This window comes from Mytilus edulis, chromosome 8 (genome assembly GCF_963676685.1).
Source record: "Mytilus edulis chromosome 8, xbMytEdul2.2, whole genome shotgun sequence".
Classification (NCBI taxonomy): Eukaryota; Metazoa; Mollusca; class Bivalvia; order Mytilida; family Mytilidae; genus Mytilus; species Mytilus edulis.
The window spans coordinates 70,086,235-70,106,604 of NC_092351.1; the positions used below are offsets into that span (position 1 = coordinate 70,086,235).

The 20,370-nt window shown below is 29.9% G+C and overlaps 1 protein-coding gene across 5 annotated transcripts in view; it reads left to right on the top strand.

Moving 5' to 3' along the window:
* The window catches only part of LOC139486151 (coiled-coil domain-containing protein 158-like), a 59,269-nt gene extending 43,621 nt beyond the window's left edge, over positions 1 to 15,648 (top strand). For all 5 annotated transcript variants that reach the window (XM_071270890.1, XM_071270889.1, XM_071270891.1 and 2 more), the window contains 11 exons: positions 414 to 526; positions 1,861 to 2,019; positions 4,074 to 4,130; positions 6,894 to 6,986; positions 7,720 to 7,899; positions 8,611 to 8,783; positions 10,835 to 10,935; positions 11,796 to 11,957; positions 12,964 to 13,017; positions 14,750 to 14,884; positions 15,364 to 15,648. In XM_071270890.1, the coding sequence (XP_071126991.1) occupies positions 414 to 526; positions 1,861 to 2,019; positions 4,074 to 4,130; positions 6,894 to 6,986; positions 7,720 to 7,899; positions 8,611 to 8,783; positions 10,835 to 10,935; positions 11,796 to 11,957; positions 12,964 to 13,017; positions 14,750 to 14,884; positions 15,364 to 15,449 (1,313 nt within the window). In that variant the 3' untranslated portion in view covers positions 15,450 to 15,648. The remainder of the gene's footprint in view (positions 1 to 413; positions 527 to 1,860; positions 2,020 to 4,073; positions 4,131 to 6,893; positions 6,987 to 7,719; positions 7,900 to 8,610; positions 8,784 to 10,834; positions 10,936 to 11,795; positions 11,958 to 12,963; positions 13,018 to 14,749; positions 14,885 to 15,363) is intronic.
* The last annotated feature ends 4,722 nt before the right edge of the window (positions 15,649 to 20,370 follow it).

The window sequence follows — 20,370 nt, forward strand, 5'->3', positions numbered from 1 at the left end:
TTAAACTGCAAGTTTTCATTTTTGGGAAATCTTTCCTGATGTAACTTTCCCAATTATAAAAATATCTATAAAAAAAATTCTGATTTTCAGTATATTTCAAATTACTTTAGAATATATGTCATTGAAATAACATCATGAGCTTCTCTCTTTAAATTTTTAGAAAAATCAGCTAATACAGGAAACATTAAAGTATTGTTGCCTTATTATCATATAGCATAAATGTCCTCAAAAGTAATTTTTTGGCCAGTGTTACTGTTAAACAAAATTTGTGAAACAGTTGGGTATTGAATTATTACTTACTAGCTATATATAGATATTAGAAATCAAACATTGAAAAATGTGCATATTTTTGCATTTGATGGCTGCATTACCCATAATAAATATTGGTAAAGTTTTGATTTTGTATATTTCAGCGGTAAAGGTTGCAGATAAAATGCAGAAAGAAGTAACGCTGAAAAGGAGTGAAATTGATTCATTGAAAACAAAGGTTCGGTGGTTAGAAGACAAATTAGACTCTCTAACAAGGGTATGTAACCATGGTAACAGTACATAAACACCACTGTTAAGATAAAGTGTTGCTCATGTATGCTCAATGTAAACAAGACTATTAGAATATTTACCTTTGTCTTCATAGTGGTCAGAACTTTAAAAGAACATCACTTTCTTAAAGCAGTCAAAATTTCAGATATTGTTTATTTTCTGACTCATTTTACCCAATAATGTTCATTTTTCTTTCCCAAAATACCACATCAGTGAATTTGTACAATACTCAAGACTATGTTTCATTTGTTTTACTTCATTTATGCAATCAGTGCTGATTACAGTTTTACACCTGTCAGAAATTCAGTTAAGCACCAACTATTGGTGCATGGATTCTTTAACAACCAGTTTATATAATTTTGTACTGTTAAATTCATATATTCACTTGAAATTCAAAAATAATTTTTGCGACTGTTGAACTGGACAAATGTTCGAAATTTATCCAGATTGTTAATAAGTTTTTTTTTACCTTGAGCAAAAGTTTTTCAAATATCATAAAAATTGTGATCATAGTATTTTACATTTATTTTTGCATTTAACCTAAAGTTGTTGTCAATTTTACATGAAAATTTGATTGAAAGGTAAATTCATTTATTCATATTTATAATTTGTTTACTATTTTTGTGGTTTGGAGCATAGTTTTCCATACCAGAGTAATAATTAATTAGATTTTATTTTTGATCGGAAAAGCATGTTGTAACATCTTGTCAAATATACATACACATTCCAAGGTCAGTTTATTTTTGTTATAACACATAATATAAATTCATATAATCATATATATATCTTAATGATGTAATAATTTGAAATTTTATCAAAATACAACAAATTCAAGCATTCCATTTATATTTTCAACAAAAAATGTACAGATTGTTGATAAAAATATTAAAGACTTTATCACAACCCTCCCTATCATATATCACACAATGAAGCACATATCTATGCCCCACTGTGTTTTTCAGTCTGTGCATCTGTTTGTTTGTCAGTCTGTTAATTAGTCTGTCTGCCCTGCTTCAGGTTAAAGTTTTAAGTTAAAGTTTTTGGTCAAGGAAGTTTTTGATGATATTGAAGTCCAATCAACTTGAAACTTAGTACACATCTTCTTTATGATATATACATGATATATAATATTTCCAATTCAAATGCAAAATTAGAGTTTTACCCCAATTTCTTGTCCTTTGAGCATAGAAAATGATAGTGGAAGTTGGGTCATCAATTTTCTGAAATGAAAAGTGAAACTTATTTGTTATTTGAAAGAGCCTTAAGTAGTAAAACAGTTTTCCATAAGATTTTAAATCATTGTCTTGTACTTTGTTACAGGATCGCCATAGTTTAGAAAATGACAAAGATCGACTGAAATCAACATTAAATAAGACACTAACACACAATCAGCAATTATCAGGTGACCTTGAGATATCACAGGAGAAAGTCATGGAGATGAAGCAACAAGTCAGTAATCTTGAGATGTTACTGGATAAGGTGAGTTATCTACCTTTGTATGTCATTGTGCCGTTAATGAATACTAAGGAGATATATTCATCATGAAAAATTTCATATTTACTACACTTTTCATGTGCATTCCTTATAGATTCATTTCACAAATTTTAGATAATTGTTTCTCTTAAATTAAAGTACAAATGCAACATATTTTTTTTTTATATATATTCAGTTGCTTTATTAAAATCTGAAATACTTGTTTATCTGTATTCTTTACCTAGCCACAAATATTTACTATTATTGTATAGCAATATAATATTTCCCACAGAACGTAACCAAAAGTTAGCGTGCAATAAATTCTAATATTGCACTAGTGCAATAAATCTTCAAAATTCATGATGTCATCAACGTTTAAATCTTAGTTTAAACCAATTTTTTACTTTCAAATATTATATTGCTATACAATAAAAGGGTTATTGCATGAATATTGGGGAATATTGTCCCTCGTAGAACATATATTGCACTCGCAAGCTCGTTCAATATAAAATTCTACTACTATAAAAAAGAGTCATCACTATATTAAATTTATTAATACAAAGATCTTAAAGAGAGGATTTAATGTTCCACTTTATAATGATTTTGTATGTTTGTAAATGTTAAATGAGCCCTTAATACAAAAAAGTCTACTCTTTCTCTTTTATATCAGATTTTATTCAGAAATGTCGAATTCATACCACCATGCATGTTGGAGAAAAATTGTATCTTATCTCTATGTACTTTTAAACAATATCATTTGTTTGTACAGAATGATTTGCTCTTGTACAATACATTTGATGAGCTGCATACTGTAAATTCAGAAAATAACTTTGTGCAGTTATAATCATATTTGTTGGTCAGTGGACAGTTATTATCATATTTGTTGGTCAGTGGACAGTTATAATCATATTTGTTGGTCAGTGGACAGTGGCTACTAGCACTTCATTTTAACTCTGGTGGATAGTTGTCTCATTGGCAATCATACCACATTTTCTCATTTTTTACAAACATGCTTTATACAAGAAATGTGATCAGAATTTTGAATATGAGTTTTAACTTATGTGAGGCTAATTCCTGTTGCATTTTTCACAGTAATAATAACATAGATCTTGTATAAATAATAACTCTTTCATTCATAAAATTCATATAGCTTGTCATTGACTTTTCAGAACAATACTGTGAGTGAAAGCATGATTTGCGAAAGATTTGCATGAGAAAATGTCTATTTATAGAATGTCTATTTATAGAGCCAGTATATTTTGAAAAAAAAAATCTTAATTTACCAGTTTTACAGTTGTTAACTATTTTTGTTGTTAAAATTAAATAGACATGATAGATAAGTACTTTAGCAAATAACACTTTATACATTTGTACATCTGAATCAGTTTTCTGGAGTTATCCGAATCAGATGTACCAGATTGAACTTAAATATTTGAAAGCTAGTGATGACAAACAAAAATATTTTTCATGATTCTAATGTGAAGTTACACTGTTGTAGCATCTGTGAAAAAAGTGTTCTTATTAAGGAAAAACAAAGTTGTCATTATTTATGGTTTTTCATCATGTTCATGCAACTTGGGATCATGAATGATTTATTATTATTTCTAATAATGTCCAAAATGTACCTTCAGTCAGTAGCTCTTAAATGGACACTGATATATATATTAAAGATAGATAAAATATCTAAAACATACTTTGCAGCATAACCATTTTTCAATTCCGAACCCAATTGTTATTTTAAATGATTTTACGCTTTGGTTTGGACATGCAGTGAATGAGTTCATTTTGAATGCAGTTGTATTGATTTTATTAAACATGAAAGTGTTTTTGATTTGCTTGTCAGTGACACAATTTGCATATTAAGGTGAAAAAAATAACATATTTATTTTCTATAGAAATACCCAGTCTTTGTTGTACTGAGATATGTTTTGATTTTTTTTAAGTACAATGTATTAAAATTGATGCAGTTAAAAAACACAGAATGCATTACAGTTTTAAATAAAAATTGTTGAGATATCTTGCAGTCTCATATTTTCATATTTCAAACATTCATATTACAGTCAAAACGAAATCCAGGGGACAAAGTAAACAAAAAATGTCCCACTAAACCCAAGAAGGTTTGTTTAATTTGGCCCGTGGTGTTACCTTGTTGTCTACAGTCACTGTGTGTGTTTCTCCCTCAACTAGCTATATAACCTGTACTGCATAACTTGAGCATATATATACACCAAGTTAAAATTTATCTTTGAACATATACACCAAGTTGGAATTTATCATTGGACATATACTCAAAGTTGAAATATTTTATCAAATAAACACACACAAGTTTGTGATCAAGTCACAAGCCAAATATATACTTTAATACCAGCTGGCAGACAAAACAAATGTTCTACAATTTGAATGAATATCAGACTTACGAGCTAGTGAAAATTCGAAAAAAAAGTGTACCATCTAGCAAGATGGCTATTATGTAACAGGGGTGGCCATTTGCAACACAGACTTTGAACACCTAAGCCAGTTAAGAATAAGGCCTTGATGACTTAATGTAGCTAAGGTGTCTAAAGGTTCAACGATTGTTTATTTTTAGACTTCTATTTTAGTGTACAGTCTTTCATTAGAAAAGGTTTATCTTACATTTTAATTGGCATATACTTGCTAGTCTTGTAACACAATGAAAGAAATAATTACAGCATGTCAATTCCTTTTCCATTGGTTGGATGACTTAGCCCTTCCCCTTTTTTTCTCCAATTCTAATTCAAGATGGGCAAGAAAGCCAAAATTTACTTAAGATTTAGTTAGCTTCATTAAATATCAAGGGGGATTAGTTGAAAAGTATAAATGCCATCTTTTTTTTCCCTCTGATTATTTTTTAATGGCTAGCTTTTCAGTAACAAATTCAAGGTAAATTTCAACTTGGTGCAAACAGATTGTTTCTTGCCTGAATAAAAGAAAACTTCTGCAGATAACTTTGTCATAGCCTAGTTTTACAAAAGGAATACTCTGTTTTCAGTAGGGATATATGTTGCTTTCTCACTGTGTTATTGTTGCAGTTTTAAATCAATTGAAGATCTGTTTTTTTATGCACAGTTGGTGATTTGATTCTACAACAGCACTTAACACAATCACAGATTTGATTTCAGCAGAACATTTGATTTTTGTCTGGCAGTTGTTTTAGAAGGTTTCTTGATTCCATCAGTGGTGTAGGCAGCATCACCAATTAGGTTATGAGTCGGTGATTAAATTTTTATTTTGAAATCAATAACTTTGTCAGCTCTTTATGGAATTTTATGAAATCTAGACTGAAGCTAACTTCAAAATTGAGAAATAGCCTCTTGCCTTAAATTCTGTATTTACTGATTGCATGGCCTCACTTTTTAGTCAAAATTACACATAAACACTAACTGTTGCAATACAGACAAGACACTTCTAGAACAAAAAAATGTAGTTATAATAACTTTAATAGAAAAAAACACAAAAAATTACAAATTTACCTAGTATTAAAAATCTGTGGCAAGGAACCAGCATTATATATAAAATGTGTGAATTACTTTATTTATGTAATATAAAAATATTATTGTTTGTCAGATGTCATATTCATTTATCCTGAAGTTTATAGTTAAATAAACCATTGAATTTAATTCCATAGGAAAATCTTAGTACTATAAAAACAAGTTTGTTTTAGTTCAGTATGATAAGAATTTGATTTGGCTGTGGAATGAATTATTACATCAAACAAAAAATCATAATGATTGTGCAGACCATGGAATTAGTGCAGTTACAGGTTACAATACACCATTAGATTGTATGGGCGCAGCCATTTTATGAGCATAACATGGTATTCAGAATTAAAAGTATGGCTAATCCTGATTGGTCGATATGTGCGCCCGTAATTTTTTATAATTAGAGACTTCGTGCATTCTGCATTATATCATAGGCAAACAAAAATATTTTCCTTAGCCCTAACAGAAATGACAAGTCTTTTCAACGGTAGGACGAGACACGTTTTTTTAAGTGCTTAATTGATAGGCATGGGAGATAAGTACAAAATACGTTAAGAAAAGCAAAGCGAACCTATATTTTTTGGACCAAAAATTACTGTTCGAATAACTTCTGCAATTCTAGAAAGGTTTCGTTAAAAAAATCGACTTTCTAAAGTCTGTATCACAAAAAAGGCTATCATTGTCGACTATGGGGAAATTAATTGTTTATTTCAATCTACACAGAACATTTTATGCCCTCAGTATAAATGACACCCTCCAGCTCAAACACTTGTTACAAACAAACTATGTTAGAATGATCTGTGTAACTAGAAGATGAATACTGATTGATGGGTAGAATGTTGTACTTAGTAACTATAATAACTTCATTGTCAGTATCAATTATATATAATATATACATTGTCAGTATTTAGCATGTTGTACAAGTATAATAAAAGGTTTAGAGACATTCTCTCTGTGCTAATCTGTCGTCTGCTATTTTTCTACTTAGAAAGTCACCTAAAGAACTAAAGCAGTAAAGAAATTATTCTTAGCATGAATGGAATACAACAAATTTTTTATTTTTTTATTTCTAAAGGATCATACATATATCATAAGCCTTATCATTATTGTTTCTATACATACACAATATGTCTTTTTGTAATCATTATATGTAACAGGCTCTGATTGGTTTTTATGAAGTATACATATTTATATACATACTTTAATACTTAACACATTCAGCATAGTGTTTTTCATATTTGAATAGTAACATACATACCTAAAATATAAAAAAAATATTGAAGTCTTTTTTCCAACAGATGTATTAAATTGATAGAAAATTTTGATCTTAACAGGATCAAACACAATATAAATGAACTACAATTATCTCTCTTGTTATAGGCTGCTACAAGGAATGCTACAACTCAGGCTGAGATAGAACAGTATGAACAAGAGTTAGCTAGACTCAGATTAAAACATCAACTTGATCTACAGGTGAACATTTTGTTTTTATTCTTCTTCAATGTTTCAAACTTATATAATGAACATCAGGATTATTTATAATGATTTATTCCACACTTCTTGTTCATGCTAATTCTTACATTGAATGATTGAGCTTATGCTTCAATTAACCCCACCTAGGAGCATTATGTTTTTCGGTCTGCACCTCCGTTCGTTTATTTGTTGTCCGTCTGTCTAGCTTCAGGTTAGAGTTTTTGGTCAAGTTTTTTTTTATGAAGTTCAAACAACTTGAAACCTAGTACAAATGTTCCTTATGATAAGATCTTTCTAGTTTAAATACCAAATTAGAGTATTTACCCCAATTTCACGGTCCACTGAACATAAAACGATAGTGTGATTGGGGCATCCGTGAACTATGGACACATTCTTGTTTTATAATACTTTAAAATCCCAGGAAATGCCTATCACCACACATATTTTGTTTTGTTCCTTAGTATTCTAGCTTACAGGAAGTTCTGAAGTAGAAAAAAAATTGAATATGAATATATTAAGTGTGGTTACAGATCATCAAAGGTTGGTTACCTAGACAACCAATTTTGAACCAGTGACAAACAATATTCAACCTTGAATGTAGTTTTGAGGCCCTGATGAAGCAGCCATCTTCATGATTCCCAAATGGATACATTAATAAATGTTTTATTGGTACATACGTTAATTTATCATTATCCCAATAGTAATTATACTTTAAAATTTATTTAATAAACAGGAGGTAATACAGAAGAACAAAGACAAGTATCCCAGTATTGTGTATCCAGTCTCTCCACACTATCCTCAGGATGAGTTCAGTCAAAGTAGTTCTAGAACCCAGGAACAAATGACAAGAAGTTCTGAACCTCAGTCAACTGCTAGATCATCAGATTACGATCGTCAAGAAAAACCTACTAGAGTAAGATAGAATAATATTTAAAAATCTAGTTCAATGCCATTACTCTCTGTTATTGGCAATCTCAATGGAGGAGGGTTTTTAACATCTTAAATATGTACACTTTGTATGAAATACAACAGTATGTTTAATTACAAACGAAAGTGAACCAACGCCTGGTGAGTCTGTAGTATGGTAGAGTCCATAAAGTGGATACCCAGGGGTATTCAGAGTCGTTATGATGAAAAACATAAAAAGTAGAGAGTCTTATAACAACAACACTTAAGGGACTGCTGCAGAAATTTATTGATCGACATGTTTCGGTGCCTAGTATATTTAGTTGCTTTAATGTTTGTGCATCGATCTGAATTTCAACAGTCTGCAACCTGTCATTATAAGCCAAATAGTATTCAGATGACTGCTTTATCTACTTCACTTATCTAGTGTATAGATGGATAAGTTCAGCTGTAAATATATTAACAGGTATAAGTTTGAAATCATTTTTGATGGAAATTCAAAAGCAAAACTTTGAATTTTATTGCTTTCAATTTTTCTGTATTTTGTGGATGGATGGACTTTTTTGACAGTCAACATTATACTTTATCAATTACAGCAGCAATTTCAGGCAGGACATAAGTTTTCATGGAATCCTTTATGAGATTTATTTGTCTTTTTGCTGCAATTTTTAAACTGGAAGGCCACAGCTAACCTTAAATACTTGTATACATTTCATAGGATACAGATGAATACAGAGCTTTTGGGAATGAACTGAAGTCTTTACTGACAGAGATGAGAGAACTGGTAACTGAAAAGAAGCAGAGTGCAAATTATGCACAGAAAGCATCATTACATAGATATTCTAAACCTCCTGTACAAACAAATATCAACTATAACCATAAACATGACAGGTAAACAGATACATATAGATTCCTACATCCCTACCAGGGAATATTTGATTATTTAACTATTGTCATTGGATAACTATGTAAGAAACTATTTTTATTTTTTAATCCCCACCCATGGGCATAATGTTTTTGGTCTGTGTGTCTGTTCATTTGTATGTTCGTCTGTCCAGCTGTAGGTTAAAGCTTTTGGTAAAGATAGTTTATGATGAAGTTGAAGTCCGATCAACTTGAAACTTAGTACACATGTTCCCTATGATATGATCTGTCAAATTTTTGGTGCCAAATAAGAGTTGACCCCAATTTCAAGGTATAATGTGCGAGTGGGTCTGTGTACTATGGATACATTCTTGTAATAAACAAAAATCCCTTCCAAGAGCTTTCCACATTCCTGATTTCCATGTCATCTCTGGATCAAATTGTGGCAAACATTAATAAAAGACCACTTTTAATAATGAAAATAAAGCATTTCAACTACATAGAGCCCGATGGAGGTTTTGACCATTTAAATAAGCTAATCATTGGCAACCACACGTTGATTACATTTTTTATGGTAAAAAAAGGGTTAAATTTCAAGAAAAGAGAGAAAATCTTCCAACAATTTTTTTATGAATTGACAGGAAATGGACTAATTACTAGTTGTTCTTAGAAATTAAATCCCACAGAAATACATCCATTTTCAGTATACATATAGTAATGTATTGGTATAAGGAATATCTTGCATATATAGTTTTGCTAATTTTGTTTTAATGTGCCTCTATATTTGAAGGTTGTGCTTTTTTGGAAAGATTAGAACTTGTTCTAAATCTTTACTAAGGCACTGGCCTCCCTAACAACATGACAGGTTAGCTACTGTTACTAAATGTATTCACACTGAAATATAGTTCCCTATAGTTCTCATGTGTGTGCACATAATACACATATGAACTGGAAAAAATGGTATATTTTTGGAGCAATTCATCCAAAAATGTATGTAACTGAGGTGTGTTGATGTGTAGGCTTTTTTTTTAATAACATTTTGATTAGGTAATTGGGTATTGATACAATACTATAATGATTGACAACTGTCATTATCACCAAACAATCAGAGACAAGATGAAGCTTTAATTACAATGCCCTACCTTCTAAACTGTCAATCAAATTGACCACATTAATCAACCTCAGTCTTACATAATTAGAACCTTCAATATACAACTTCAATATATACAAATATTTGAACTCATAATTGAATACACAAATGTATATATTAGATGTTTGACATCTATATATAAGGATGATAGATTTATTTATTACCTATTACTTTTGATCTACAATACATAAAGTGATTCTGTGAATTACGTCTGAAAGATAAATGATCAATGGATTAACAAGATCTTTTAAAAAAAATGAAATATGAATATAAATATGAATATATGAAAGCTATTCAAGTAAGGCCTATAATTTACTTGTTAAATTTCAAATAATCATCTGTAATTAATCAACAATCTAGATTTTATGTCTTACAATGATAGTTGGAAGCATTTACTAGAAGAATTTTTTATTTGCAATTGTTTGTTTTTTTGAAACATGTTCAGAACAGGCAACATTATTTGGATAAGATATAAACTGCAGTTGAAATAAAATTGTGCAAATTAAGAGACCCATATTATAATTAATTAAATGAGCTCATTTTGTTCTCATACTAGAAAAGCACTTTTCCTTCTAAAGACCTGCTGTTAATGCAATTTTCTTTTTTAGTAGTCATTTAGTACTTTCAGAAGGTATTTTGTTTAGTTCATTGTGAAAAGACAAAGGTATTTTTTTTAGTTCATTGTAAAAAGACAATCGGTTTTTTTAAAGATTTTGTTGCCTTGAGTTTTCCTATTTGACCCTTCAATAAGGATCAACAAACTATCATTTACACTTTCATCGAATTTTACTTTATATTTGTATACAGAAATCCAAAAGACCAAATGACAAGGATATGAATATTTAACAGCTTTTTCTTGAATTCCTTTTTAGATGATTTTGAAATTTATAATATTTCCTTAAACAATGTAATATATTTCTTTTTAAAGCTTGTCTTCTGACACTGAATACCATTCTGATGCTGAAGTAGACCGAACTTGTAATAGATCAAGGTCAAGGACACATGATTACTCAGCATTTGTATACAAAGGTTAGTAGATTAAGGTCAAGGACACATGATTACTCAGCATTTACATTCAAAGGTTAGTAGATTAAGGTCAAGGACACATGATTACTCAGCATTAACATACAAAGGTTAGTAAATCAAGGTCAAGGACATGATTACTCAGCATTTACATACAAAGGTTAGTAGATTAAGGTCAAGGACACATGATTACTCAGCATTTACATACAAAGGTTAGTAGATTAAGGTCAAGGACACATGATTACTCAGCATTTACATACAAAGGTAAGTCGGGAATTATTATATTACACAGAAAGTAAGAAGCTTTCATGCATAACAGTTCAGAACATTTATATAAAAAATCAGACAATAGAGTTATCTTTAAAAGGATCCAGTTTTAATGTAACCATACTATGAAACCTGGGCAATACATTGGAAATTCTCTGTCATTTCATCCTGTGTAATCCCAATGCATGTCTAAATAAAACAATTATTCCTTGTTTAAATAGAGGATTATGAAAATTTGCTTGAACCAAGGAAGGTTAAAGGCTTATCTAATTTGAAAGATTCCAAAGTATTTAAAGGCTGAATATGATACATGTACACAATTCATCCTTTCTACAGCTTCTTTTTTGGACACTAAGAAAAAGTTACTGACAGTATGAAACCACAGTGAAAAGGGACACTTTGAACTGGAAGCTGAAGCATTTTATTGAAACTACATATGCCAAAATAAGTGATGGAATAGAATTTGCAAAAAATTAAAACATGCATTTTTCATTAATTTTATGCAACATTCCCTTAATCCCAACAATTATTTGCATTTTCATTCATTGGTCAACAATTGCAATTGAAATTCAAGTAAATATATGTATATATTTTACTAGATAACAGATCCAAGTCCACCTCACCAAGGAATCGACACAGACGTAGCAACAGTGCAGAGTTGTCTCTCTTGCTGAAAGACCAAAACAACTACAATCCACAAGATTTTCATAGAATTACTAACTTACCTAATAGATCTGTCAAAATCAACAGTTATACCTCAGGTAAGGGGAGATAATTTGGATATTTTGTTACTACAATTGCTTAAACAGATTATTATTATCAAGATTTTGTGATTTAAATTTCTGCTAAGGTTTATGATTAATGATATTATGTAACATTGAAACTCCGCTTCATTTTAAGATAACAATGATTTGTACTTATCTTATCCCAAGGAAAAAATTTCTTGAATATGCTAGATTTCCAAATTTAGAGATTTTTCTTGTACTTTTGCTGTAGGAAAGTGTGGATTTTAGTTTTATTAGTAGCATTATGGGACAGAAACTAATTGTTCAGTTTAAGGTTTTATAGGTAAAGATGAAATAAGAAATAAGGTTTATGGTTATCACTGTGGTAAGGATAGAGGAAATAAATGTTCATATATTCTTGTAAAGGACCAATATCCCCTTACAAAAATAGAAAGCACATTTTCCTTCTCCATTCAGGATATTTTATATATCTTTTACAAACATTTCCAAATTATTATCCCAATTTGCCTCAGGAAAGTGATGAAAACTAAAATTAATGAAGAATGTATATTAGCTTATGAGATTAGACTCTTATATGGAGCTTGGTTTAGATTTTGAAGTGTTTTGGAAAAAAATTTCAAGCTTATAATCTATTTGCTTTTAGATATTTTTAACTGATTCAGAAGACTTTATTTTTAAATTGCTGTCAATGTATTATCACTGGTATAATTATGTGAAGAAAAATGAGCAGGAAAGAGTTTCACAAGTAAAAAAAAATGTACTATAGAGCCTTTATCATTTAAAGACTTTTCTTGCAAAACCCTTTTAAATAACTGTTCTTGATGCAATCAAGATTTGTTTTACAAGTTTTAAAAAGTTTTATGGTACAAAAGGGGATAAGATAACACAAATGGAAGATTTTTTTAAATTGCTTCTTTAAAAGTAAAAATAGAATCAAATTGGTTACACGTTTTATGGCTTTTGATGAGAGAATGGTTGTTTGATGGTACATTCTGACTATGATAAACTTTTACCAATATAGATAGTGTGACTGATTCACGGAATGATTCAGACATGTCTGATCAACAATTCCAAGGTAGGATTGCACAAAATATCTGTTGTGTCTTTTATACGCTTCAAGTATTACTGGCTATCAGAGCATGAAATTAAAATAAATAATTGTGATTGAAACTGCAAAATAAGATATTTAAATTTTTTTGTGTGTTTAAAATATACATTTTGAGGGGATTGATTGATTGTTGCATGTCATGTAGCAAATATTCAGTTAAAGAACTCAAAAGTGTCTTTCAGTTCTGCAATCAACCTATCTGGGACAAAGGAAGGAAAACAACTGCCTCGAACAATTTTATTTTGATAATTGCTGAAATTTTATCTTCTTAGTTACCTTTAAAGACCTGTTGCCAGGTATTCATTAGCAGACAAAGTGTGATCCCAACGTTAGGCATTAGATTGAATGTCACCACTCTGACAGGATTGTTCTCTCAATAATTACCCAATAATTTCATGCTCTAGATTAGCCAGAAACCCCACATAATAGCTTTTTGTTCTTAATGTAATTTAAAAGTACTTGGTATTGTGATGCAAAAATGAAGAATTTAAACCAGTAGATAGATGTTTTATTTGTTATACCAGCAAGCTTGATTTTATACACCATTCATTATTTTTATTTCCAATAACAGCCAGCTTTTAACACATGGATCTTGCCTTCAGTTCACATGTATTTTACAGCCTGACAGCTTTAGCTAACAACTTATGTATTCATAATGAAAATTTTTGGCTTTAACACTTCAGTTAACTTTAACTTTAACTTTATTTTAATGAAAATTTTTGTCATTACATGTATTTATATATTAAAAGAAACTGACTATTATGAATATACATATAAATCTATATAATTTGTAAATACATAATATAAGTGTTATAATTATTGCTATTCTATACTTATGCTAGAAATAGGCGGCAATAAAATGATTTCAATAAAATTGAGAATGGAAATGGGGAATGTGTCAAAGAGACAACAACACGACCATAGAAAGACAACAGCAGAAGGTCACCAACAGGTTTTTAATGCAGCAAGAAATTCTCACACCCGCAGTCGTCCTTCAGCTGGCCCCTAAACAAATATATGTACTAGTTCAGTGTTCATGAACCCCATACTAAACTCTAAATTGTACACAAGAAACTAAAATTAAAAATAATACAAGACTCACAAAGGCCAGAGGCTCCGGACTTGGGACAGGCGCAAAAATGCGGCAGGGTTAAACATGTTTATGAGATCTCAACCCTCCCCTATACCTCTAGCCAATGTAGAAAAGTGAACGCATAACAATACGCACATTAAAATTCAGTTCAAGCATTTTTTGTTACTTTAAAGCATTTATACAAAGTAAGAATAAATTAATTTATTTTAGTATTCTTTTATAATGCGGTTTAGAGAAAGTTAAAATTAAGGCAGTGTCCTAATCTTATGATTGTTCTTGTTTTATATGCATCTTTTGAAGTTGTGACCATAACACAAAAAGGGTTAATCTGACTTAATGTTTTTTTCTCTCTCTAACCACCGTAGTGAAATAAAATGAAAGTTTATATCTGTAGTAGGATAGTGTCTGGTTCAGTTATCACCATGTCTTTCAAGATTATAAATTTGGCCTTGTCATTTAAAATTCTTAAAATTTAACTTGTGATTTCATATTTTTAAATTTGACCTTGTCATTTTAAAGACTAAAAATTGATCTTGTCATTTCAAATTCATAATTTAGGCCTTGTCATTTTAGTTGACTATTTAATTTTAATCAATTTTATTTCAGCAGTTCCATTGTCACATCCCTCCAGAGAAAAGCCAACAAGATTGTTACCAGATACACAAGAGTTGTGTAAACGTTTGGAGGAAAAGATTGAATCTCTTACAAAAATGGGAGGCACCCTACAGAGAGAAAATAAAGGTTATATATCTTCACATTTACAATTAATTTACCAAACTTTTTTGGCATCCAAGTGAAGTGTCTTTGAGAAGATGTCAAGTGAAAGTGTAAAATAAGGGAAGCAGTACAAATTTCACAAATTTGTATTTGAATGGTCTGGTAAAAATGTGGAATAAAAATGAAATGAAAATGTATTCCTCCATTGCTTATTACATCTTTTTTCAGAGCAAACAAACAGCTGAATATCATATTTTTAGACTAAAACTGAAGAATTTTAAATTTTAATTTTAATGTCGAATATTTCATAAAAAGGAATACTTGTAGGAATTATAAAAATAATTTTTGGTTAACTTGTTTTATCTGTGACCACAAAATATACACATACAAATATGTTTTGTAGCATGAATTTATATTATTAGCCTGATTGTTTTTATATTTATATTATATTTAAACATTTGACCACTTTTTAAGCTCTTAAATTTTAATTTATCCCTTTACAGATACTGCTGAATTAATGAAGAAACAAGGAAGAAAATTACAGAAAGTAAAGGATGGACAGACAAGAGGGAGAAAGTCAAAACGATGATACATTTTAATATTAGGTCATGTTCTATTGTTTTTTTAATTTTGAGCCATTAGAATTGAATTTTACATGTGTTTGACTTCAACATGTTTGGGTTTAACCTCCAGAGTAATACATAAAATACAATTAGTTAATCATATCAAGGCAGTTGTAAGTTATTCACATAGTGCTATTTTTGTCTTACAAGAACTGTTGCAGTAGAGAGGGGGGATAGGAGGGGTCCTGATCCCGAAATCCCGGACTTAAAAACCGAAATCCAGAGGTCCCGAATTTAAATAAAGTAAATCCTGACGTCACGAAATCCGAAAAACAGGATTCCTGGATCACGAAAGGGTCAATCCCGAAATCCCGAGCTTAAAAAGACCCGATCCCGGAGTCCCGATAAAGGTCCTATCCCCCCTCAGTAGAGGAAACATAGCTATATCTCTATAGGTATAATTATCAGCCAGACCTGTATTAAGTTATCTGATAAAATCAGGAATTATTACAATAAAATGTACTAAGAATTTTCAATAGAAATATCTTTTTGTTCAATCTATTTATTAATGTTTTCACAGTTTTGTGACTTTTTGCAGACTTAAATTTTGAAAATTACCTCATAATCTTTAATGTTCTTTTCTCAGTGGCATATATATAAATTTCAGTAATTGGGTGTCTGATTCATCTTTTAACATAAAATTTTACACACTGTTTTTAGATTAGACTTTAGATGAAAATATCTGTGGTTCATAATCTATCTCTTTCCTTTTTGTGCTTTTTGGAAAAGAAAAAAAAATATTGAGGTAAGTCTAAAAAAAACCCACTGATATGAAAAAAATAATTGTCAAATCATTAGAGAAAATTTGCTTGTTCTATAATATTTATCTCTTATTGTAAGATCTACAACATCAGTATCAAGTTTTACAACATCAGTATTTCTGTGAATTAACAGCATTATTTATAACACAAGTATACCTAACAAAATAGTGTATTCTAGGCATACTTTAAATTTTGTTTATCAAGATAATCAAAAACAATGATAAAATGTCTTGTATTAACAATGTATGAACACACCTATTTGTCCACTATTACTGGACATCATGATGGTTCCCTTCAAATTTTAATGTCACAAAAGAAAATGTTTTGACACAGGAAAAGTTATTCATATAAGATGTCAATAGTTCAAGTGCCATAAATTCTCCCATATTCCCTAAAAAGGATCAGGTCTATGAAATCTTATGAGTACTTATGCAGACAAAATACATCAAATTATATTCACTTTTTTGACATGGAATCAAATATTTGATAATATTCAATGGAAAGATTAACTAGTAAAGGTTATGTTTACTAATATTTTTAATTTATTTCAAAACTTTTTTGCCTTTTACCAGTATTACTTTAATAAGAATTAGGAATGTATAAGTAATATTAATTGAAAAAATCTTTGTGAAAACTGTATAGCTGTAGTAGTCTTGTGTACCATATATTTAAATAGCTAATTTCAACTTGTCAACTGTATCCCAATTTGGTTAAAAGGGTATTAGCTCTCTCATTGATGTTCACTGGTTTGATCCAAATGTGTGGGTAATGTCCCTTTAATACATCAAAGTATTTAATCCCTTTTCTAGATGAGCTTTTTCTGTAGACATTATTGTTTGTCTATCATCTTTCACCCTTACTACTCAATATCATTCACATTCATCAGCATAAAAATAAATAAAAAACTAAAATTCTATGAAAGAGTTACAAGTCATACCCTATCTGGTAGCATAATTGAGAAAACATTTAGTATTCTAATCAAATTTACTGAAAATTGTTAAAAGAATTGTGATGACACTGATATGAAGTTCATGCTACTAATAACCTTAGACTAAATTCAGGAGTAGAGGTATAGCAAGTTTCTAAATAAGAACCTTTCTTCCTTTGTTAACTATTTTCTTTCACTTTAAATGATCTGTTTTAAACATATACCAGTATATCATTGTAATCAGGCTTGCAATTTTGTTTTTGATAAACAATATGTTCTTTTGTTTTGTCACTGGCTCTTGGTTGTAATTCAGTTTACCTTTCTCAGAAATTCTCTGATTATAAATGGTATGGAAAGAGATATAAGAAAATGTCTTGCAGATCACCAGAATAGAAAAGTTTCTTTAGATATGCCATAGATCGAGTATATGCTATTTTCCTTGCCCACCATTTTAGAGGGGGAAATTAATGATTTTCTTAAATAACTAACCAACATATAAACATGCCTTTCAAACAAGTTTAATAAGATATCCTTGCTTAAAGTTGTGATGAATCAAGCAGTGCTAAGCGAACTTAAAATTGTTCAGAAAACATTTTTTTTCAGTTTTCAGTCAGTATAACAAGTTAAAGAATTCCTGCACTCAGACCTCCATCATGGAGACAAAAGAGTGTTAATTGTGGGTCTCATTTTGGTCTAAGCGTGACGCAGGATTGCCGATTTTTTTAAAGCATGACACGTGAAAGTAAAATTATTGTGCTGTGAAAATAAAAAAAATGAGAATTGCTTATGTACATAGGGTAAGCAGGATATGGAAATCTGACAAAACAGTAAGTGGGATCTGGGATCAGAACCCCAAAATGAGACCCCCTTAATTCTTACTAAATTTCTGTTCTTTGAAATCTCTCTATAATCATCATAGTTTTTGTACCTATCATCTTTGAAAAATCTGACTCATTCTCAAGATTATAAACAGCTATGTGTTGTTATTTCCCAGTACATGTATTTAATGAGGTTTTTCCCACAAATAAATTAACATCACATAATTTGTTATCATTTGATATTTTACAAGATGCCATATTTATTTTATATTTAAATATTGTCTGTGATATTGTATGTGTGATATATTTGAACAATTTTACTGTAGATTTTTAGGTTGTTGTCTTGTGTATTTGTGATATATCAGATTGTGTTAGTGATATTTGTATTATGTCTTGTCTCTGCATATCACTATATCAAGGCAAAAGTGTGTTAGCTGTATATTTACCGATTTTTATTGTATTTAGTATATTTTTATTTTCTTGAATCTGAGATTTGTATTGCCAAGTTTAATATAGTTGCAGTGTTAACTATATATCAAATAAATACTGATATTGAAAATATTTTAAAGCATGGATAACTAATCACTTCATTAAATAAATACTATAAGTTCTGAAATATATGCATGCATTTTGACGTATGGAATACGAATTCTGTGAAATAAAATAAAAACTAACTTCACTCTGTATTTTTGTTAAGTGTAAAAATATTTTTGAACCTGCAAGGAACAGAGTATAAACAAATAAGCATGTAGTATATATATTATATAGAAAACTCTATGGTGAATGAAGAATAGATCATATGTTTTTTTTGTAGCTTCTTCAATTAAAATTTATTTGTTTTGATTTTCAATACATGTTCCATATATAGGGGAAGTGAAACAAATGATTCCTAAAAAAAAAATGAAATAAGAAGGGAAAATTTTCTGACTGCATGTTCGATGAATGACAAGTTATTTTATGGAATGTTACAATTGAGGGTGAAGTCCTTATAACTAGAAAAATTGGTAGAAATTCAATATCTTAGTGTCTTGAATATTGGTTTCTCTCTTATGATAAGAGCAATAGTCTTACAGTTTTTGATTGTGCATTCATGCAGTAAAACACATGAAACTAGCCTCATATCAAATATATATTATGAAATGTAAATAATCCTATATTTATATTTATAATAAAATCAGAGATTTGTATTGGTGTCCTTTTGTTTATTTGTTTATTAAAAAAAAGCTGATTATAGGGTAACCTTATCTAAATATTCAGAGATGTAATCTGAAAGAGAAAGTAGACAATTTATGAATTTAAAAAGAATTCTAATATAATTTGCTTCTTTCACTTTGTTAAAAACCATGCTCTTAACCAATAAAATTTGTTTGCGTATTTCGACTACTGCAGAATAATTAATTTTATCAAATTGTAATACATTTAATATATTTCATTAATTTAAAAACACTTCCAAACTCTTAAATGATGCACATGTTGTTACTAATTTATTTGTTATGACTGTATTGTGTTGCATTTGGAAATTGAGATATTTGACTAGATATGACAACTGTTCATGCTGGCTGTTCAAACTCCTCCCTCTGAAAAAATCACATTGCCAATCGTTTGCTGGTTTACAAGCAAAAAAGGGAGGTTCATGGAAGAGCCTACACAAACGTGCTACACATTTAACAATCGGACATAGAAATTATTTACCCTAATTTTCCTAATCAGAATCGAAATAATTGATGCAAGCTACTACTTCATTGTAGTTTTAACATGGTTAGGCATTATATTTATGTTATTTTAGCCCTCACTATCGCTTGGGCAAAAACAATCACGAATATAATGCCTACCCATGTTAAAACTACAATAAAGTATAGCTTGCATCAATTGTTTCTTAAATAATGACAGGTTAAATCAGAATGCTTAGCCAATTTGTACCTATTATAAATGAATTAGCATTACAAATGTTTATTGTCAGCTAAGATTCAAATGAGATGTCAGAATTATCATAGGATGAGTCTTGTGTAGAGGAAAGCCATGTCTGGTGTATATACAAAATTAAGTCCTGGTAACTATGATGAGTTTACTTAGGATGCTGCATCCCTTTTGAAATATTATTATCTTCCTGCTGAAGGTCAGTGGTTTTCTCGAGTAACGGTGGATTCCTCCACACACAAAAAACGTGATCAAGCCAAGCATGCTGATTGGGCCTTAAATGACAACGATGAATCAATGCACTGTTCCTAAATAAACAAGTGTACCTTTGATTTTATAAGAGGAAGAACTTATGGTTCTAAGAAATCTAATGATAAAAGCTTTATTAGCTTGATATGCTAGATCACCTTACATCAGTTATCTCAAAGTTTTTACAAATCTCCACAAAACTATCAGCACAACC